Below are 24,285 nucleotides of genomic sequence, written 5' to 3' on the forward strand. Positions count from 1 at the left end.
TACTTATTTTGAGAGTATAGACCTAAAATTGCAGTAATTCTCATCCATAACTAAAATTTAGGGATTACTGGAGTGAAAAGGGTATGTAAGTCAACTCCCAAAGATATCATCTTCAAATCCTTACAATCAGTAAACTCCTAAGGCAAAGAATTCCCAGTCTTAGTATGAATGTTCCCATCTGTTTTTGCTAGCTTTTAAAATGGAACTCAGAAAATGCATCGTTTACATACCAACACTTCCATCCCGGGGACATAGTTGAGGGTTATCATGTAGTCTTTTGGAAGATTTGCCACCTACAGAAACCAAAACCAAAAGGAAAGAAACGAAAAAAAAAATTACATAAGAAAATTCATGCACATGAATTAATCATATTGTTTATAAAGGTTTGAAGAAAAAGACATACAAACCTTTTATAATGCAAATTCTTGGACTACAACAGATCTACTGAATTTGATTAACGAGTCGTCCAGGTGATTCTGAGGCATGCCTAAATTTGAGAACTACTATTCTATCTTAATCCTGGAAAATGTCAGTGAAACTTCAAAAGAACAATGCTATTTTGGAGATCCAAATGTTTTAGGACTTAATTTAGATTCACAGTTTTGTGATATAACTTACCTAGGGATGCTTGAGTGTTTGACCATTTAAGATGCCTTATATGTTTGCCTGGCTACTTTTAAAGGCTTTTAAAATGATCTAACATATTTCCATTGTTCATTATTGCATAGATGAATAAGCAGCAGGTTTGCAATCAGAGAATGTGGATAAAATCTAACCACTTTGCACCTTGTTTTCTCTCAGTGTCAAATAGTCATCGTGAGAAGTGGTATAAGTGAATGTGCCAAACAATCAAGCATTTTTTTTTTTTATGCTGTATGGTGGGGGTCATATTTCATTATTTTTCCATGTAAGTATCCTGTTATTGCAGCATCATTTGTTGAATTTTTGTTTGCTTATTTCTGTTTGTTTTGCTTGTTTGTGTTTGGGGGAAGTGCATGGACTGGGAATCAAAGCCAGGTCATCTGCATGGCAGGCGAGAATTCGACCACTGAACTACCCTTGTACCCTCCTCTGCAAACCTTGTTTTTCATTGAGAGCTATATTGGCAACTATTTCCTAAGCATGTACCCCAGTACATAATGGAGTTCTAGGTTCTCCTAACTCCCTTCCTGCATACAGCACCAGCTCCCTCATTCCCATCTTTCTTTCATGTCACTGTTAAAATTCCCAGCTGAATAATAGAGGTAATAGGAGTTAGCTTATTGGGTCTTCAAACAATACATGTTGTAAAAAAAATGGTTTCTCACCATTACATCTTCAAGGTTCTACCTTGCTTTGCAGTATTACATACCACTTCATTCTGTCTCTAATGACTTCATTTTTCCCTACTGTAAACAGGGATCATGTGCCTGGTGCTGGAACTACGTCCTCTTCAACACTCTCACAGCATCATATATATGTTTCTTCTTGGTCTTGCCAATAGCTTGTAGACTCTGAGAACAATTTGGTGAGAAAACAATCTGGGGGGGCCAAGGTAATAACTAATCCCACTGTGCTCATTACCACACTCTTTCCAGTGGTACCATTTCATTCTCACCTCAACCACCCACCCCTCTCCAGCTTCCAATGGAGTCACCTGGCTGCTCTTTCATGCCTTCCTCATTTCACTTGATCATAGTAGTAACAGTTCCTAACACTTACTAAATATTTAAGATGTGCCAGGCACTGTGCTCATTAAGGGTCCATCCAATCATCAGATCTCTGTGATATCCTTATTCTACAGATAAAGAAATTGAAGCTCAACAAGGTCAAGCAACTTGACTGAGACTGCACATCTTTCATGTGTTAAGTATAGATTGGAACTTAGGTCTCCCTCACAAAAGAGCCTCCACACTTTTATCTATTCTCTGGACACTTATGAGAGATATTCTCCCCACTTGTAGGGGTCCACCATCATCCCTCCACATGCCATCCCAATAAAACAGGGTCCTCGCTACCTACTGAAAACACATCTGGGATGCCATGGGAAGTATTTCCCACTTCTTCCATTTACTTTAGGGTTACTCTCATGTTCTTTATGCTTAACTTCCTCCTCTTGGTCAAAGCTACCACCATACTTCCATAATTTATTTTGTCTTCTGAATCTTCATACCATCTTTGAAAAGCAAAATGACCTCGTTGTTTTATGTCATGCACTCAGTGTAAGCCCTGGCAGCAAAGACATAGTAGACACCTTTGCAGGTGTGAAAGCTAGAAAAGGAGACTGAGCAGCAATATTTTATTTCTTTATGAACCAACCATGTAAATTAAAGCCATTCTGGATGGAGAAACACAGAAATGGCAAGTATTTTGAACACAAATCTAACCCCTTCTTAAGCATAGTTTACATTATCAAAAAAATAGAAATAACAGAATTGATTGAGTTAGTTTTCAGAAAATTTAGGATCTGGGTATCTATCCATAAAGCAGAGAAAATGTTGGGGAATCATTGGCCAATTCCATATTTTTTAATAGGCTTTAATTTTTAGAACAGTTTTAGTTTTACAGAAGAACTGCACAGAAGGTACAGAGAATTCCTTTATATCCTCTTTCTCCCTGCACATAATTTCCTCTATTATTAACATCTTGCATAAGCAGGGTACATTTGTTTCAGTTAATGAACCATTATCGATGCACTGTTATTCACTGAAGTCTATAGTTTATGTTAGGGTTCACGCTTTGGACGGTACAGTTCATATGTACAAAGGCACTTACTTTGTACAGTACAGTATGCATACAAATGTATGTTCTTTGTATGGTACGGTATGCATTATACAAATGTATAATGTCATGTATATACCATTACAGCATTGGTGCTACATATATTGATCCCTTCCCCTTCTCCCCCCAAAACTCCCCTACAACCACTGATATTTTTACTCTCTGTAGTTCTGCCTTTTCCAGAATATCATATAGCTGGAATCACAATACGTAGCCTTTCCAGACTGGTTTCCCTCACTTAGAAATATGGATTTAACGTTCCTTGTTTTTCTGGCAGCTTAGCCTTTTTTCTTTTTTTTTTTTTTTTTGATTGACGACTACGATTGAAATGGATATACCACAGTTTGCTTATCCATTTGCCCACTGAAGTGTATTTTTATTGCTTCCAAATTTTGGCAATTATGAATAAAACTGCTATAAAGATTTGTGTGTAGGTTTTTGTGTGTACTTAAGTCTTCAACACATTTGGGTAAATACTTAGCAGTGCAACTGCTGGATCATATGATAATCCTATGTTTGGCTTTGTAAGAAACTGCCAAACTGTCTCCCAAGTGGCTGTATTCTTTTGCATACCTACCAGCAAAGAATGAGAGTTCCAGTTGTTCACATCCCCACCAGCATTTGGTTTTGCTGCTGTTTTGTATTTTAGCCATTCTAATATATGATAGTGGTATCTCATTGCTTAGAAATTCCATTTTAGTAGTAATTCATATATAAAAATTGGCTCAAAGAAATCAGAAAAAGTTTACATAAGTTCTCTGACCAAGACACTGAAATCACCCCACCATATCACCTGAACGATAATGTAAGCTTATTTATTGAAATTTAATTTCTGATTGGTCTGAAAAACAATACCAATCTTGAAAGTATACCAGGTATAACAAGTTTTCATATACAGTCTCTATGGCAACCCCATACAACTACATTAAGTCCATTTTACAGATGAGGACTTGGAGGCACAGAGAGGTTAACTGTCATCTCCAAGGTGCTGGAAGTACTGGTGGAGGGAGGATGCAAACCCTGGGTCTGGTGTTCAGCACAGTTATCTATGGCAGAGTCCCCACTGTTAGTTCCTTGGCTTTGTCTGGTTCCTTTCCAAAGGAAAGAGAACTTAGGAAGTCAAGTCATAAATGTCTATAGCCACTATAATATACTACTGTATTATAGTAATATAATACATTATTATATTACTTTCTAAGCATTTATATTATATTGAATAGCATACAAAAAGCATAGATACTGATAAATTTGGCTTCTCTGATGTATATTGATCACTTGGGAAAATTTTCATAAAGTAGAGGAAGCCTTTGGCCTGGAACTTGAAAGATGCTCCTTAAGGACAGTTAGCTTGATGTAGAGGTCAGCAGATGATTTGGGATCCTGGCCCATCCACCTGTTAACCCAGAGAGCCGGTACAAGTTATTTAATCTACTTAAGACTCAATTTCCACATGTGTAAAATGGGAATTAAACAAAATGTAGCAATGGATTAGTAAGAATTAAGTTAATTCACTTGTACAATATACTTAATTCTTTTCATTGAAAGGGGGTAGAGAATTCTAGATATAGGAAGGGACCTCTACAAAGGCAAAGAAATGGGGGACCAGGGACATCTAAATCAGGCTGTCAGAGATTAAAAAAAGTAGAAATAAACCAGGAAAACCACATTAGAGAGGACATGGATGCTGGGCTAAGGTGGTCAAATGGGAGGCAATGAGGCTCAGTGGTAACAGTTCCTTTAGCCTTACGCACACTGCTCCATGTCTATGAAATTTCCACTGTTCATTTGTAAAATGGAGTGAACTAACTCATTACTAAAAAATCAGTCTGATTTAACTTTATTGTTAAAGCAATGGGCCAAAATGAATGTGTTTAAGCAGGGTGGAAACAAGATGGAAAATTTAGGAAGATTAGTCTGGAAAGTTAAGACTGGAGCAAGAAGAGACTAGAAACAGGGAGCAGGTTAGAAGACCATTAAGTAAATGCTGAATATGGGTTAATCATTCATACAAAGACTACAACTAGAAAAGCAGAAACATGGTCTAGATATCAGGGAGGAGTCTTATTAATAGGATTAAATGGATAGGGCTACATAGTTTGAAAACAAATCTATTCTAGTAAAATAAGTTCAGGGCAAAGTGACAGAACTTAATTGATGGAAAATGTTACCAAAGGCAAAATCATTCCAATGAGCTTTGGTTTGGAGTTTGAGATACTATGCCAGATCATAAAACAAAACAAAAACAAATTAGGTGATAATAGGCTAACTTTGGTAGGCAGGGCCCTATTTGCTATCTTTTTATGGATGTCTTGAGGATTGACTATACCCAATGACAGGAGAAACAGTTCATAGGGAACAGCACGCAGGAATGTGGGAAACATGGCCAAGAGAAAGTCTTTACAAGCTCAAAAGAGACTGGCTGCATCCCATACCCTGCAGGTATCTGGACTATTAGCAGGAAAAGAATTTAAAGGCAGAACACTTTAACTCCTCCTCTGGATCACTGATCTAAAAGCTTTAGGTTTCATGAGTCAAAAGTCTTTGAGGTCCTAAAGGCTCATGAAATCAGTTGCTCAGACATCCTTGGTGGGAGGTTTACTTGTAATTCTATTTGAAAAACATAGTGTTTGATGCATAATAAAAATCAGAATTATTCAAAACTGACCATTCTAAGTGTGAAATGTATTAACTAAGGACATGTAATAACTTCCAGTTAAGTTCAATTCCAGGAACCAAGTATAAATATACCCAACTTAAAAAACGTACTAGCCACAAGACCAGGAAACCCATGAATTTTTGTCTAATCCTACTTGACTGACTTGCAGATTGACCTTGAGAAGATAAGAGAATAATTTCACCTTTGGGAGGTAGGGATGGTGCAGTGACATACCCTAAAGAAAAAACTCCTTATCTGTTTTGCCACCAATCTTCTTAAAATTTTATCCGGGGATTCTTTTGCTTAGAAAACACTGTCCTGCATTAAAAGTTAAATATGATTCACTTTACAAAAATATTTTGTGTTTGGGAAGAAGTGAACAAAGTCTGTCGAATATTTGAATCAACATCCAACAAGTAATACTGCTGATGTTGTCTATGTTAGAAAGTCAAAATACACTAAATCCAAATTTATTTTGGAAACTCAAATGCAAACTCAAAAGTTAGGCGGCTCAGTTCAATTTAAAACAAGGAGCAAAAAACAAAGGAAAAAAACATTTTGAGGAAGACACACCATTACTCAATTGGTATTTAAAGATAAAAATAGTCTCAGAAAGGTGCAAAGCCACGTTAATTAAATTCTCCAAATAAGGGCAAAACATCATTACAAATGAAGGGAGCATCTAATAGTAGGGAGAAATAAACACTTAATAGGGAAAACCTTTAGTAGGGAGAAAAGGTGAAAATTAATTTGAACTATTCAGAAATTCAGCTTCCTCCTTCACTAAGAACCACTGGAAGCTGCAACCTGTCGCACAGAATATGAGTTTTTTAAGATTGATTCATCCTCTTCCCAGATTACTTGCCCTTTCTTTAGGTAGGCTTGACTTTGCCATTTAAAACAAGTCTTGCAACATTTTTTAGAAACAAAGCAAAATGTTCTGTAAATAGATGAACTATTATGCTGAGTAAACATGCCAGAAGGATTTCAAATGAAAACCATGGGGACTGGAGGGGCAGTACAAAGTGTTCAAGAAGAAATTAAAAAAAAAAAAAAAAAAAAAAAGCACGACAGTAAAGCCATAAATCATGTGCTTCTGCAACATGAGAATCACCCCCAAGCAAACAAACTTAAGGTTTGTGGGCACAGCGCAAGTTGCTGCCTAATGCAAAAGCGGAACCGATAGAGACTGCAAAGGAACGATTTCAGTTGCAAAAATTACAGTGTAGAGAGGGAAAAGAAAAATTTCAGCCGAGTTTCTTAAATGTACCAAAGCTATGCCAGCAGAGCCAAAGTTATGCCAGCAAAGCAGTCCTCTCATTCTATAACCTCCGTTAGTCAAATAATTAATGAATTGTTCCAAGAGGTGCAACCTGGAGATATATTATGAATACAATTTTAGAGATGAAGAGGGTCTCCAAATTCTCTAATTTAATGCATATTTTCCTTTTTTGGGGGGGTGGGGAGGAATTACAGACTTCTCTAAGACGCCAATGAAAGCTACATACCTCCCCTCAGAAATGCACAAAGGCTCATGCAGCCACAACTGGGGTCTCCATTTGAAAGGACTTGAAGTTTATAAATCTTGGATTAAGAACTATTGATCTCGTCCATATTCTTCATTTTACAAATCAGGAAATTGAATTCCAGAAAGATTCAGTGATTTGTCCAAGGTTACTTAGCGAGATAATAGTACAATTAGTATCCAAACAAGGCAGCATTCCTGCTAATTCAAGATGAATTTGCCTCACCAATCTTTAGAGAAAGTGTTTGATTTCCTATATCCATAAAACTCAAAAGTCACTGGTGCTGCAGTTTGAATTTGGTGAAAGTAATGAGTTTCAGGCTAAGGATGGGAACCCATAGCTTCTTTTAAAATACGAGAAAAGAAAAAGGCCAATATTGTAAGCATTATTGCTTAAGCAGAAATCCTAATACTTTTATATAAATTATTATCACCTGGGATGCTAGTCAAAAACATTAAAATGCCTACATCCCATGTCCACAAGTTGGGATTCAATATTTCTTTAGTGAGGCCCTAACATCTCTAATTTTAATAAACACCCCCAAGAGAATCTGATTGGATGGTCATCAGATGATATCCCACCACATTCTGGTCAAAAGCAGTGGCATTTAAACATTTTTTTATAAGCTAAATTCCTTTTCCAAGACAAATCTTATTTGGAAGCCCAGATACATAAATAAAAGCATATGAACTTTATGGGCTCCAGGATACAGTTTGAAAAACCACATCTTAGAGGACAAGGCACTGGTAATGGGCTCACGAGCTGGATTTCACCACTCTTGGTTCTCCATTTCCCTATTTACAATAGTTTGTCTAGATTATCTCTAAGTTATCTTGCAGCTCCAACATCTTATAATTCTACAAAGCCACTATGACAACCCCTATTAATAACTAATTCTTAGTAGGCACCTACTATGTGCCAGATACTGTCCTCTTAATGTTTATAGTACTCACAGTCATTCTAGGAGGGTAAGTATTATTAAAATATCTCTATTATACTGATGAGAAAACTGAGGCACAAAGAGTTAATGCGACATTAATTGTGGTTAAAATTTTACATTACAAGACTTAAGACTTGAGGTCTACCAGATATCAAAATCCATTCTTTTAATCAAAATATTATCACAGATTGGGCCCTATGTTATATTATGAAATCTTTTAAATGATACTCTACTCATGTATTGCCATTATGGCTTATCTCCACAACTAGAGTACAAATACTCTGCTATGGGGGATTGTGACATAGGCTCTAACTGTGTATATTTTTATTCAATCAGATGTGATCTATGGGGGCCTATTTTTTATTAACTTGGATTTTTTTTCAAGCATCTTAACAGAAATTATAATCCAGAGAAAACACACTCATTTTTATTGAAGCAGCTATTGAAATTAGATTGCGTTCCCTGAGCCAGTTGCTGCAAAAGGGGGAAAAATCCCCTTCTTCAGTTTAATGATTTGATATTTGCCCTAAGAGTGAAGAATTATATTTTAATGTCAATATTAATAAGTATCACTTTTCCAGGTGTCTCTCTTCTGTCTCATTTTATTTTTTGTTGTATCAACTGATAGGCAACAAACTGATTATAAGCAGGAGGTTAAAGACGCATGACTGGAAAATCTTAGAAAGTGTTTATTACACCTGCCTATGTCACTTGAAAATATCATTTTGACATTTCACAGGAAATGATGCTTATTAAGTAGTAATTCTCAAACTCAAATAATAATGCCTACAAGTAATTTTTCTTAAATATCATGGCAATCTTGGATATGCCCAGTCTGTATCAGATAAGCTATCAATCGTCTTTCAACTGTGAGTCATTGCTTGCATATTTAAAATTTGCTCCCTGAGAACTCTGCAGGCTTTCCGTGCTCATTTCTACCTCCCACTATTATACAAGCAGCCCGGTGAGAACTGGAATTTCCCCATTGTGACCTACTTTAAGGATATTTTGAAGACTTGCATTAATCTGGGAGCCTAATAAAGCTATACAACATAAGTATAACTAGTTCATAATAAAAACTGAGATTAAACTAGGGTCAAGACATTTGGTCTCTAAACTTTAAGAGAACAGACCATCTGAAGCAATGGTTCTTAAACCTGGTTTCAGAAATGTGTCATAATTGTAGATGCTTGGAGTCCCTCCTTTGGCCTATTGAGTCACTTTTTTGAAGTGGGGCCCCGCCACCTCTATTTTTAATAAGCAACCTAGGTGACTGAAGCTCACGAAAGCTGGAGAACTGGAGTACAACAATTCTCCTTCATTCGACAAACCTTTAATGAATGGCTTCTACTAATACATACAAAACTTAGTACATAAATGCGTATTATCTTATCAGTATTGTTTCTTGGGTCACAAACCAACAAGCAACTCGATGAAAAGGACCATGATTTATATTTCTAAACCATATTTCTCCATTGCTGTACCCAAACCCCAGGCTTAACTTATAGTAGGACAACTTGTTGTGCTGCCTTTGATCATCAGCCCCTCAAAAAAAACCTATTGATACTTCAGGTGCTGCACCAAAGAATACTTTTAAACCTGGAACCTCTGAATTTCATGCTAAGGAAATCTGCATAATTTATCTGTGTGTACGTGTATTTCTAATTCTGAATTGAGGCTCAGCTAGAAAGACACTGACCATAGTTCTGTTCTGAATTTCAGTTGTAAAGCCAAAAACAAAAACAAAGTTGGAAATGTGCATCAAGAGCAGGGACAGTGAACAGACCCCCTTCCACTCCATACATTATTACTTCAACAAAAAATATGAAATTTATTTTCTTCTTTCTATATTATAACCCTCATTTCTTCCCTATTCTTGCATCACTGTTTTTCTCTAGTCAATATTCAAACAATTTAGCATAACCTAACTGGATATTTTGAAGTAGGGACTTACAAAATTGCTTCTCAGACTTCGTTTATCCTGAAACCACATGTTATAGTACAAATGAGCAGGTAAATCCTTCCTAGAGGATGAACATATTATGCCCTCTCCAACATCTGCATTTTAAGAGAAGCATGGCACGAAGCTGGAATTGACCAAAAGGCACCAGTGCAAAAATGACAAAAAATGGCTTTTCTTGAAGGAAAAGCTCCCATCTGACAAACATGAGGGATTGAGTCCATTCAGCATTTAAGTAGCAAATCATTTCCCTGACTCTGTTCACTGAGGGAGCAAATGTTCATCACACGTGATGGAGTCTTCCTGCTCTAGAAAAGGGGAGAGCGGGCATCTCAGAAGTTGTTTTGTTAGGTTTGGGAAAGAAGTGTCCCTGGGAAGGCACATGGAGGAGAAATAAGGCACGCTGGGGACCCACTAAAGAGATGATGGGGAACACGCTGGTGTGGCACGTTGGCACACAGCAAACTCTCCAGTATTCTTCACACTCTGTGAATGAGAAGAAAGGCTGTGCAAAGAAACTGAGTCACCGTGGTGTGGTCCCAGGGGCCAATTTTACCGACAAATTCCCCATGACTTTGATTGCCTCCCTACCTGTTCTCTACAAACCCTTTAGATAAAATCAATGATCCCCTTCCTTTTCTCGGAATAATATGTGTTTTGGTTCTAGAAAGCCAAATCTTTTATCAACAAGAACAGGAAAGAGAGTCACAGCTACTGAAAGCATTCTTACTTACCAATTTTGTAACGTCTTTCACATCATCAGTCACTCGATTCCTGCAGGTCCCTTTAGTTTTGACGAGAGGATTAAATAGGAGTAGCTGAAGATAAATGCAAGTGATAATCCAAGTCTAAATGAAAACAGAAACATTGTTTGTTGACCACCCATTAAAATCTGTAATCACTTAAAATATTAACATCTCATGCCTTGATGTGGAAAAGGCCAATTTACCATTTTCAAAAAAAAAAAAAATCCTATTGACTTAAATACCATTAAATTCTAAGCATTCAAACCATGCTGACCACATTTTTTTTTTAATTTCTCAGTTAAAATCATTAATGTCATTTCAGCGACATTAGTAACTTTTCTCAAAAGCTTTCTACAGCCTGTTTCTTAATGGCAATTAAGAATGAACTTGTAGCAACAGGTAATGGAATTATCATTTAGAATGCCTTCCAAAAATTAGGGAATGCATAAAATTCATACCTTAAGGCACCAAAAGAAACACTCTACTTTACAGGTAGACTTTTGGCAAGTAGCAGCATAACGCTTGAGCAATGTTTTAAATAATACAATAGTTTAAAATAGTACACCAAGTTAAAGTAAGGAAGAAAGGTATATTTTTAGATCTAGGACAGAATTTGATCCCAATTAATCACTGTTCTGAATGAAAGATTTTTAGCCATTTAATAAGGAAAAAAATATTTTCTTAGCCAATAGGGAAACATTCTTGAAACTTACCAGGAAGTAATGACTACCTTTTATAAACTTGATAAATAAATATTTAGCTATAGCTTTGAAAATGAGCCCTTTCTACCATGTATTAGTTACTTTTATGCATTATTAATTTCCCTTATTATACTATACTTTAGGTTTTTAAAAATTTGGGTATCAGACTTCTTTTTGGTATCTTTACAACACAACACAGCACATGGCACATAAAATGCCCTTAAAAATACTTGCTGGATGAATCAGTGACCATGGTAAAAATAAGGCTAGTACTCCAATTTAATAAGCCTTTATTTAGCACCTACTATTAGATAGGTGCTATGTACCAGTCACTAGGGAAACAGAGATGATGAAGATGTCCTAGAAACTCTGAGGCAGGTAAATAAATAACAAGCACATCTGAGATAAATGCTTTGAGAACACAGAGGAGGAAGCAATTAATCAATTAACTTTAAGGGAGAAAACTCCTGGCAGGAAGACAGAGCCAAGAAAAGTTGGAGAGAAAAGGTGAGTCTGGATGGAATTTGGAGGGCAAGGAGTTTGCAAGAGTCGACAAAGAAGGGGAGGGCATTCCAGGGAAAATAAACAGCTAGAGCAAAGGCATGGAGATGTAACAATATAAAAAATCTATATGATTTTTTTATGAGCTATCAGTCACGCTATCTTAAAATGACACAAAAGCTCAGCTGCACAGGGCTGGAAATCTCTCCTATTGGTGTATCTTGGAACTGAATACTATTTTCAATTAATAGCTAGAATTTACACTGGAACAAATTATGATTATCATTTGCTAAATTTCTAAGACCACAATGCCTCCTCCTATCTGGATCTAGTGGCTTATAAAAAAATTACAAAACTTTTAATTGGGTTTTAACAATCAATCCATAGTGCTTTACCAGTATGGTCTACATTAGCAGTAATATTTCTAAATTTCATTTATGGTTACTTTGAAAACCATGGGCTCACATCTCTCTATTATGTACATTATTAAATATCCATAACTGACAAATAAAGTCTTAAGGATCTTAGAGAAGAATGAGCATGAGGAGGCACTGGTTACAACCTCGAGAATGCTCATGTTCTGTGTTAATACTCTCTGCTGCAGGTGTGAAAAATCAATTTTCTCAGCACACCTAGATTTGATCAGATTCTGAGGGCATGATTAGCCAAACTCACATGAGAAAACTGAATCAGAATACAAATATATTAACTTACAATGAGAAATATAATCATCAAATAAACTGAAATCCTAAGCCACCTGATCAGCACATTTTCAGGTCTATAGGGATCTCTGCCAAGGAAGCCAACCTATCACTAGCAGAAGATTGTTTGGTAAGTAAGGAATCATATAAAAAAAAATTAGCTGACCTTGTTCACCAGAAAATAAAGCCTGAGGCACTCTTACCACGCAATAGGATTAAATACTTCAGGATTAAATGCTACACTAGTTTTGACTCCTGTTTCCCTTGGACCACAATGGACACTAAAGGTTTGAACAATCTCAATTTGGAGGATTTTTCTTTTGGGACAATCCCAACATAGAAAATATCCTTTTTTTTTTTTAACATAGTCTTCCTTAACATACGTAAATACAATTCATGAAACTCCAGCTTTCTTTTGTGTCATCATTCCTCAGATTCTTTCCTCTCACCCCAAAATATACTTCTCCAAGACCTTATTTCCCAATATGGAAAAAGAAAAAGAAAAAAAAAACTACCCTGTTTGGCATGGTGAAGACAGACTTCTAAGTAACAACAGGCAGAAACCCAGAGACTGGTGAAAGGTTAGTTTATAGCTATAATCTAAGCAAGAGGAGGTCATAGCAATGCCTTGACCAAAAGTGGCTGGATTCTGGAGGTCTTCTGAATCTTACCATTTCTGGACAGTTGGAATGTGATTTGGGAGAAAGAGATCAGTCAAAGGTGACGCCAAAGTTTTTGACCTAAGCACCTAGGAGGATGGGGTTGCCATCAACTGAAGCAGGGAAGGCTGGGGGTAGAGGTTTGGGGGCAGATCAAGAGATAAGTTTGTGTATGCTAAGTCTGAAATGTTTCTAAGTTATTCCAGTGATGATACTGGGTGGATATTTGCATCCAGAGTTTAGGAGGGAGTTTGGACTGAAGATAAAAACTTGACAGTCTTTGAAATATAAATTGACTTTTAGGCCAATGAGTGGATAGCATCACCAAGGGAGTATAAAAGGAAAGAGAGAAGAACCAAGGACTGTGTCATAGGGTTTCTCTACTCTTACAACATCTGGCAGTAGAGTCAGAGCCTACAAAGGAGGCTGAGAGGAAGAAGCCAGAAGTGGAGAAGGAAGCCATGTGAGGAAAGTACGTTAAGGAAAAGGGGGTCAAACTATATGAAATATTGCTAATAAGTCAAGTAAGAAGAGGACTTAGTCACATGGAGGTCACTGGTGACATCTCAAGAGCATTTTTAATGAAGTGGTGAGGGTAAAAGTCAGATTGGAACGGACTAAAGAAAACGTGGCAGAATTTAATTAGAAACTTTGAGTATAAACTGCTCTTTTGAAGAGTTTTCCTACAAAGAGAAAGGAGAGCAAATACATAAATAAATAAATGAAAACAAAGTGGTGCGGTAGTTGGCAAGGCACTGGGAGTAAAGAGTTTCATTGGTGAGATGGTAGAAATACCAGGATGACCCCATGCTTATGGAGATGCTCCAACAGGAAAGGAACAATTGGTGATACAGGTCAGAAGAGCGAGCACTGCTTGAGCAATGTCCTCATGTAGACAAGAAGTTTCCAAGTAGAGGGTCTGGCTTCCAATAATGAAAGTAAAGATAGCTCATCAATAAGACCACGCAGTCATGTTGTCATGACATTGAAACATGTGAATGTAGATGTGATGCTTGTGTCTGTTGTACAGCACAGTGAATAATGGCTATCATTTAATGAATATTTATTATGCACCAAGCTTTCTGCATATATTATAGCAAATAATATTTAAATTTCACATATTCTTTTTTAAAAGATGAAGAAACTGAGGCACAGAGATTCAACAACTTCTAAGTAGTGAAATCAGGATAAAAATCTCTGACCTGTCCAATCCTAAATTCTGTGCTTTTAACTACCTCATACAACATTCCCAGAATCTGTTGGATTATTCAAGAGAACATTCAAAGCACCTGTCTAAAACATTAAGTAATGATTTTGAAAATACCAAATGATAGAGACAAGTTTGTACCATCTTCCATGACACAGTTGAATGTTCTACTTTATTCAGATTAATATATTTTTAATAATGTTCTTTGACAGTTTCTTAAAATATTAACGCAGACATCTGTAAAACTTGCAAATTACGTCTTCACCATGGCAACATCAATATTTTTTGCACCAATTACATACAAACATCTACAAAGATATGATTTTATTCATTTTACAGGAATCTGGTCATGACTAAAATTAAATCTATGTTAATTTAATAAACCTTCAAATACCCCTAAAAAATATGTACTTCTTGAGTATGTTATCTTAGAGATATTAGGTAAACTCCCATTGTAATTTTATTTTACATATAAAAAGACACTTTGCTACTATTAAGGAATATTTCCCCTTTCATAAAATTCAACAATTCACTCTGGCATAGCTAAAGGTTAGATGGGGGATCAATCATAGTAGAAATATACTGAGCCCTCTGCACAGCAGTAGTGATACCTCCGTAACCAGCATTCTCAGAGGATTGAAATACACCCTTTTTTATATGGCAAAGAAGTTTTCAGTGTTAACTAGTCTATACAGAAATCTTTCTAAAATATAGTACACATACTTCTCTGCTTAAACTCTGGGTAGAAAGATTATAAACTTTGCTTAGCTTTGATGGTTCAAGTTCTTCAAATTAAGGGAAGACAAGCAAAGCATCTCAGTACGTCATTTTAAACTGTCTTCTCCTCCAAGTAGCTCAAAAATTACTGTACTTGATTGAATGGCTGTTTTTAAATGTTTTTATCTTAGTTTTACTTGGTTTTCTCTGTTGCCTATTTTCAGTTTTCCTGTTTCGCCTAGAAGGATGGTGTTGCAACATAGGTTTACTGCTAAAGTGCTTATTTATCGTTTCATCTTGTCTTGATGGCAAGCAAAGCACATGGTCCATTACAGGACCTGGTGATGGGCAAAATAATGGCAAAGATTGTCCAACACTCTAATTCTTGGAACCCAGAAATATGTTGCCTTACAGGACATAGGACAAAGGGGCCTATGCAGTTGTGATTAATTAAGGACCTTGAGATGGAGAGATTATCCTGGATTCTCTAGGCAAATCTAATCTTTAAAAATGAAGGACCGTTCCCAGCTGTGGTCAGAGAGACATAATGATGGACGGAGGGTCAGAGAGATAAAACATGAGAAGGACTTAACTCACCAGTACTGGCTTTGAAGACGAAGGAAGGGGGCCTGGAGCCAAGGAATGCAGGAGGCCTCTAAAAGCTGGAAAAGGCAGGGAAAGAGATGCTCTCCTACAGCCATGACACTTCGATTTTAGCCATGAACAGAGCCCCCATGACACTTTGATTTTAGCCCAATAAGCCCTATTGTGGACATCTGACCTCCAAAACTGTAAAATAATAACATTTGTATTGTTTTAAATGACAACATTTGTGGGAATTTGATACAGCAATGATAGAAAGCTAGAACAGAGCTCAATAAGCATACTTCCTGAGTGAATTAATGAATGCATGGTATAGCAAAATAATGTTCAAGATATACCTGGTGAGGAAGCAACTTCCCCTCCCAGAATTCTGGGCCGCCATCCCAGGCTTAAAGCAAGGCAGCTCAGCTGGGTTTCTTTTTTTTTTTTTTTTTTTCCTGTTTTGTTTGTCCCTACTTCTGGGTAAGATTTTGTTTGAATAAAGGTTTCCAAGGGCAAAAAAACAAATAAATACTGTTAGTATGATGTGCAAAATATAGAACATGGATCCAGAAAACCTCTGAGTCCCATAGACTATGGCCCCAAACAATTCACTTAATCCCTTTGAGTATCAGTTTATCAGCCTATAAAATGAAAATAGCAATAACTTCTACTACACCCATCTCATGGACCAGCAAAGCAAAACAGATGAAAAGCTTTTCAAACCACAGGTGATCTGTAATTCTTCATTGTATGGCTAATAGGTTTCAGGCTGGCTAAGAAACCAGGGAAACGAGTGTCTCAGAAATGTTTGAAAGAAACAGTCTGAGGAAGGACTTCAGAGAGTAAATCTTCCATGAACAAAGAGTATGACCTTTAGGGCATGGATTTGTTACACTGATTTGGGGTTCAGATGCCTTTTTCAATTTATTTCTGGTTCCAAGCTGTGTTGAAGTTAGTTTCATTTAACAGACAACAGACGTACAGTGAAATAAGATGTGCCAATACATCAAGAAAACACTTATCTTTGTTTTCTCTTTCTTCCTCATACTCCAACTTCTGGAAACTCCAACCAGGGCATACGAGTGCCTAAATGTGTAGGCGTGGGCAAACATACGCACGCACAAACCCTAACGGAGATATAATGCTGAAGCAAGATGTCCCTATATTTGTGACTTCTGCTCTAAAATGTATCTTTTCAGTTTGGGTAATCATCTCACTGTTTTATTTATTTATTTATTTTCTGTAACATTCTCTGCTTCTGCATATGACATTTTTCTTTGGCTACTTTGTTTTAGCATCGTACAACTTTTCTCTCTAGGTCATCCTCATTGTGTGATAACCTCTCATTTCATGATAGCCTCTCACTGCACAGACACATTAAACTAATCTTGTTGTAGGCAGTTCTGAAATTTTCTTTTCATTTAGAGCCAAGCTCAAAAAAGTGTCCCCAAAAGGGCACCCCACAACATACAAATTCCAATAACACTTTCATTGCCAAAAGTTACCTTCAAACTATGTAGATGAGAAATCAGTATGTACTTTTAGGACATGCAATACTCAGAGTCCTAAGAGGGAAGTAATAGAGGCTAAAATTTGGGCTCAATTGCAAATGACAGAAAAAGCAGGTCCTTTCCTGGAAGTGGGTTGTAACAATGGCAGATAGTGCCAGAAATATACCTTAAAAGTGGGGGGAAAAAAGTTACAGGAAAATGAGGCTGAAGACCCTAAAGACAAAAGCCAGATCTCATTCTCATCTTTGTTGTGAGCCAACATCATCAGCAGACCACTGAGGAAGAGTCACTCACTCATCAATTCCTCCTAAAGAAAAGAGCTTTCTTTACAATAAGAAGCCACATATCAGGAAAAGGAGCTGCAGGATCCCCCTAAAGCAAACTATTTACTTGATCTGAACATGTGTTATAACACAGAAGTCAGGTTGCAGGCTTCTTTCCTTCAGTGGAAATTAACATGCATGTGGTCCAAAAACATCAGGGGAACATAAGCTGTTTCAAGAAACCAGATCTGAATCTTCCAAAAACGTGTAAAGCACAAGTTCTCTCGATGAATGTGAAAAGCAATTATGAAATATCCATTGCCAGGGTCCACATTACAGACTTCACAAAGTTGAAAAGTAGTGGAGTGTCTGTAGTCCGTTTTTTTTTTATGCACAGAACTACAAAATGGTATTGAGCGACCTGAACAAAACAGCAGCTGCTGCCAAAACAACATTCATCTTCTTTTTAATCTCACATGCCAGTTAGTGAAGCAGGCAGTTCCCTTGTAGCCCAATGTGCTTTGGAAGAGAGCCAACTGGTTCAGCTACCCAGCACCAGGAAAGCAAGTTACCAAGATGCAGGTACTGTAATTAGTTCTGAGTTCAGCTCTGAGGAGGTTATATGGACCAAATCCTTAAAAAATAACAATCTGAAGTAAACCAACAACAAAAATCTTGGTTTGGTGACTAACCAAATATCTCATTGTATAAGACTTTTTCCTTTTATAGCTTCCTTCCATTTCTTAAAAATTTACTACTGAAAAGTATAAAGAACATACCTAATCAATCAACCCCTATAGACTCAAATTAAAATCTAATGACAGACCGGTAATCTAAAAGGGGCAAAGGAAATGCCAGACTTGTTTGATTTTTCAAGTTTACTACTGTTAATAAGGCAGATGCTAAGAAAATAGCTAAGTAAAAATCAAACGAGTCTGAAATCGAAATTGAAGCGCAGAAACCTTTAAGAGTCAGCCCCTCCCACATCTCTCCATGTAGCTCCTGCTGTTAAGAATTGAATAAAAAATATTTTCAAATACAATGATCACTAGAATATATAGTGAAAACAAGTATATGCTCTCATAACAAAAACTGAATATCCTATAAGGGAATTGCCTAATGTAAAAAGGCAAATAGTGGCTTTAATGTAAAAGGGGGAATTTAAAGACTTCAAGGTAATCAATCAATGGGGAAAAATGGAGAGAAAATCAATCACCCCTTTATAGTCAGTCCTTGTGCTATATGTAAATGCTTTGGAAAGGGAAATGACTCAATGTACACTGGGTTCCTACTAAGGACGAGTTATAGCATCAGTTTGCAGATACTATTTTATATAACCTACCTGGTAGATATTATCCCGTTTTGTAAGTGGGTAAAACCAGATTCAAAATGATTGAGTAACTTGTTTATGGCCACCCTGCTAGTAAATTACCCAGCTCAGTTTGAAACAAGACCTTTATTATGCTGAAAAGAAAATTGCTGATCCAGTCAGATAATAAAAATGACTTTTCTTTATAGTTAATGAACTATTGGATTTTATTTAAAATGCTTATGCTGTGGAAGGTATATAGATAGATCCCTTTAACTGAATCAGTGTCTAGCTGAAGCCACAGTGTCAAGTTATTATTACTAAACTGAAGCAAACAAGTAGCGCAGAAAAACCAAACTACACTGAAGTGTAGCCTTAAAAAAAAATTACATAGAGACGGAGAGAAATCCCAAAAGTAAAGTAATAGTTGTTCCTTCTGATAAAAACAAAGTTGGATGCTTTCAAACTTCTAATGGCATTATACCAAGAGCCTCTATTCATTCAACAAAAACTTACTGAATACCTAATAAATCAATAAGTCAAGGACACATTTTATTAGGTGATTTGGATTTTATCTTCAAGGCACTAGAGAACCCCTGAAGGATTTTAATTAGGGGAGTGTCAAAGTTTGATGCATTTCTGAAAGGTTCACAGGGCATCAGAATGAAGGATGGACTGGGGAGCAACAAGTCTGGAGGCAGGAGGCCAGTTAGGTGGCCACTGCAGAATCCCAGAATGGACAGCATGACAGCCTCAACTAGCAGAGGGGCAGTGCAATGCAGAGAAGCAGACAAGTCATAGAAGTTATGGAAGGACATGGTGACTGATGGAAAGTGGGTGGAGAGCGATGGAGAGGAGTCACAAATGACTTCCAGGTTCCAAGAAATATGCAGGTAGGGAGAGGTGGCAGCTGGAATTGGGAGTCATCTCCAAAAACCTTGGAGAATATCACCATTTAAGGACGAGCAGAACGATTTGCAAAGAAGATGAGTGAATGTGAGGCCAAATTAATGGAAGGCAAACCAGCTGACTGTGAGATACTGCAAGCCAATGGAAAAGAAAGTATTAAGAGGAAGACATGATCAATAAAACATGTACTAGAAGTTGTCAACACGAGGATGGCAGAAGAGTATCTGATGGGGCTGACCTTGACGAGGACTGCTTCCATGGAACAGTGGATGAAGAAATTGGACCCCAGGGGATAGATGGAGGGGAGGGATGAGTGGGTGTGAAGGAACTTCAAAGACAGACTGTGACAGCTTGCCTTGAAAAGGAAGACGAGAGAGGGAAATATCTGGAATAACGTGAAAGTTAACTTTAGTCTTCTTAGAATGGGAGAGGCAGCTCTGCTAGAGCAGGGCTAAATGAGAAACTAACCCTTTATCTTTCTTAAATAGCCTGTGCATAGGGAACAAGTTCCCTGTGGTTAATGAGAGCCAGGTAGTCCTGTGTGCAAATCCCTGAGACGGGCACGCACGTCAGACTAGATTCTGGGGCCCAGAAACCCAAGTTTTGATAGTATTATCTTATATAGACACATGTATAACAGAATGAGAATTTGTATCATCAATGTAGGATATTTCATTAGCAATGGTGGGAAAATACAGGTCAACAGCTATTCCAAAATATACAGTGTTAGCAATAATACAAAAGCAGAGAGGAAAAAAATCCCCCGAAACTGTGTAATCCACTTTATCTCAGGAACATGCTAGGCAATGACTAATTCCGATCAATTTTATGAGGATGATGATATGTTACAAACCAAACTAGCCTAAAGATCTAGTTCAATTTTGAGCCTAGATTTACATATTGGTTGCTGATTTCTTCTGCGAAAAGCAGGTATTTTCAAGGAAATAAGAGGAACAGGTTCCCACGTTGGCCAAATTTTAGAAACATGGCCCAAAATTTCATGATAGCATTGAAATTCATATAGCTATCATCATAACTCTGGATACTGTTTCTTTTGGATTGGCATTGTTCATTATTGTCAATTAGTTGCTCTAATACATTAATCACCATGACAAGCAGGAATCTGATAGTTGTATCGGGACAAAGACAGCTACAAAAACCTAAGTCATAATGCATACTCTTTTAAATATGTGACTATCTTCTGAAAGTGTGGCCTCACGCAAATCAAAAGAGCTCTGTAATTCTTTAAAATCTGTAAAATCCTTTGAACTCCAAACAAGTTGGCGATGGTAAAATGAATGTGGGCTCCTGGTGCCATCTGTTTCTATGTGTTGAATCTGAGACTGATTACCCAAACTTCAAGGACTTCTTGTTTTTTTTTCCCCCAGAAAGGTTTTATGTGTCAGATGTCTTTTCAGGTCAGCTACTGAGAGCCTGACAAGTTTGGTCTCACAGAACCCTTTAATTTAAGAAAAAGTCTTAATCTTAGGAAGCAGCTCAGGAAATCTCCTGCAAAGTCCCCCTCCTCCCACCTACAGTAAATAAACTAAATCCTTCCTGCCTCAATTGCTACCAAATATCATCAAAATCAATGGCTCTAAAGGCATGAGCTCGAACAGCATTCACAATCTTGATCATTTTCTCCATCACATCAGATGACAAGCTTCATTTGCAAAGGTCACAGCAGTGGCCTTCCTGATTATGCAATGTGTGCTGGACATACCAACTGCCTTTTGTGGAATTGAATAAATTGTTGAAATGTTCCCCCCTTTTGCTGAAAGGGCCTCTACTGAAACAAGAGGAGTTAACTGTTTCATGTGCAGATACAAGTATTAATAACCTGGGCTGATTCCCCACTTCCAGAATCCAAATCCCAGGGGGGTAAAGCTTTAACACTTGAAAATGTGCATTTTTTAACAAGCTTTCCATAGGATTCTAATACACCTTCTATAGCCTGAGATACATTATTTTAGGCTATAGGAGGGCATGGGTGCCATATCATTAGGAAAAACAAGGGAAAGAATATCTTTTAAAGTACATAAGGCTGCATTTAGCTCAAGGGTTACATTTTAGATGTTCCTGATTTAGAGTAACTTGATAAAATAAAAGATAAGGGAAATGAGTATGGAGAGTCTTGGCTTGGCTCTTTTAACCCCCATTCCATCTCTCCACTAGCATATCTTTATTTACTGCAATAGCTGGAAAGGTAAAAATCTCCATTTTTTCTGCACTCCCAGTTAGCTGCTGCTGCAGATGTGACTTAGGTTCCAATAATCAGGCACAACTCTGTAGGAGTTAACAGGGAAAGGAAATACTTGAGAAGAGAGGGTGGATCCTGGGCATGCATTTTGCTGACCTGGGAGATGGGGGAGGCAAACTACCTGCAATCAAATATACATCTATATATTCCTTTCTGTTTAAACTATTTTCCTCCCAGTGTTAACATTTCTTTGCATTTTTTTTTGAAAGATTAGCTAAAAAAAATGTTATGTTAAAAGCACCTACAAGATGTCTGGCACATAATAAAGGATCATCACATAATTGTTATTATTTTATTATTGTTACTAATCCCTTAAATGTTGAAGTCACAAAATTAAAAGATGTACTAACAGCGAATGTCACAATCCAGTTTACGCTCTGCTTCCCTCGATTAAAGATCAGCAAGAGAAGGTGATAAAGAGAGGTTGTGAAACTGCCCCCTGGGTTTGGATTTGGGTCAGCTATCCCTAAGCAGGCAGGCTCCTTTCTCCCTGGTGCAAAAATGAGCTGAATTGTTTGGGCAATGGGTGAATGTTAACCTAAACAGCAGGGGTTCAAAAGACACCTTTAGCTTTAGCAACAAATCCAAGACAGCTGTAGAAAACAGAGTATATTTACTAAAGCACAGAGAAGCAATAGAGAAAAGGGCAGCCAGGTGACATGGATTCTGGCATCAGACTGCCCAAGTTACAATCTCTCTATGGCCCTTGGAAAGTTATCACAAATTTCTCTGTGCCGAGTTTCCTCATCTGTAAAGTGTCCATAACAATAGAGCCTACTCCCCAGGCTTAATGTGAGGATTAAATAAAGTTAGGTATGTTGGCTCTTGGTACAGCACCCTTATAAATGTTACAAATAGTACATCCTTATAAAAGTTTGGTGATTATCACTGCTGCCTTTTCAATTCCATCTAGAACAAGCATCCCCAGTAGTGTTATTCCTAAACCTGAAGGATGTTATTTCAAGCCAAAAATCTGGGCTGCATTTTTTATTTTTCCCATTCCCCTATTTCCACACTCAGTCTGTCAAATCCTATCAATTCTACCAGCAAAATAAATTTCAAAACATTTACTTCTCCCCATCCCATCTTTTACCACTATAGCTTGTGCCAAGCTTCCTTTCTCTTGCCTGGAGGACCAGGAAGACATTCAAAATAGCCCTCTTTGCTTCCACGCTTGCAGCTCACAACAAAATGGTCTTCTAGGAATATAACTTCAACACCTACTTAAAAGGTCCTAGTAATGCAGACTTGCCCATCTGCATATCCGTCTCCTAATACTTCATCTCTCCCAACATGCTCTAACCAAACCAGCCTCCTTTATGTCCCTGAAACACCAAAAACATAGCCCTGTCCCCAAACCTTTGCAATTGCTGCTGCACACTTCCTCCTTCTTGGGCTCTGAATAAGTCCTTTTCATTACTCAGGACTCAGTTCAAATGTCCCCCTCTCAGAGAAACCCTCCCAGATAACCAAAGCAGCCAGCACCCACCTACCCCCAACACTCTCACATCGCACAGTTTTATTTCTGCTGAAGCACTTTTTATTTTCATAAATTATCTTACTAACCCAATTAGTTTATTGTTCTCAGCATCTGTTCCTTCCAACAAGAATGCAAATGGCATGAGGTCAGGGAATATATTATTCTTGCTCACCATTCTTACCTCTCAGACCTTGCAATAATCCACGCTCCATATTTGTGGAGATGGCATGTTTTGCTAAGTGCTACTAAAGTACCCACAAAAATAGCCCTAACAATCAAATTATTTTTTATGTAGCACAGACCAGGCTCGTGGCAATAGTGAAGTTGATTCAACAGAGAATAAACCCACGTACATGAAATGGGGCAGAAGTGAAGTCTGGATAAAAAACAACATAATCCTCAGCAAATGGTGTCCATATTCACCCCATGGAGCTGCAATATCGCCAGCCAGTTTTGCTTATTATTTGTCTCCACACTTGAGTCTGAGCGCTGTGAGGCAGGAACTTTCGGTCACTCAGTCTTGTGTCCTGAGTGTTTAGAGAGGTGCTGGCTGGGAAGGCTCACCCATAAATATTTTTAGAATGAATGAACGAAGAATAAACACAAGTGTTTTGCTCTTCGGATGGGTGTATACCATTGTCAAATTTTCCACCCTCCGGTGCAATATGTGCTGGATGCCAGTGATGAAAATCTAGTGCAAGCAATGCTGCAAAAGTCTCTAAAATATCCAAAATGTGACATCAGCTGAATGCCTCTCAGTTTAAACTTTTAGCCATTTTACTTGTACCTTCAACACTCTCTAGCTCCATGTAGGTGAGAAATGCAGATAAAAGGCAGGTGTAGGCAGAGAGCTCCATGAAGGGCAGGGACTATGCAAGTGGCTCACCAATCTCT

General features: G+C 37.5%; 1 protein-coding gene across 2 annotated transcripts in view; it reads right to left on the reverse strand.

The window, feature by feature from the left end:
• Window positions 1-24,285, reverse strand: part of KITLG (KIT ligand) — an 82,944-nt gene that overhangs the window by 40,770 nt on the left and 17,889 nt on the right. For both annotated transcript variants that reach the window (XM_077111563.1, XM_077111562.1), the window contains exons 2-3: window positions 10,577-10,690; window positions 231-293 (exon numbers count right to left, since the gene is read on the reverse strand). In XM_077111563.1, coding sequence (XP_076967678.1) covers window positions 231-293; window positions 10,577-10,690 — 177 coding nt within the window. The remainder of the gene's footprint in view (window positions 1-230; window positions 294-10,576; window positions 10,691-24,285) is intronic.

The sequence above is a fragment of the Tamandua tetradactyla genome, chromosome 7 (genome assembly GCF_023851605.1).
Source record: "Tamandua tetradactyla isolate mTamTet1 chromosome 7, mTamTet1.pri, whole genome shotgun sequence".
NCBI classification, from domain to species: Eukaryota; Metazoa; Chordata; class Mammalia; order Pilosa; family Myrmecophagidae; genus Tamandua; species Tamandua tetradactyla.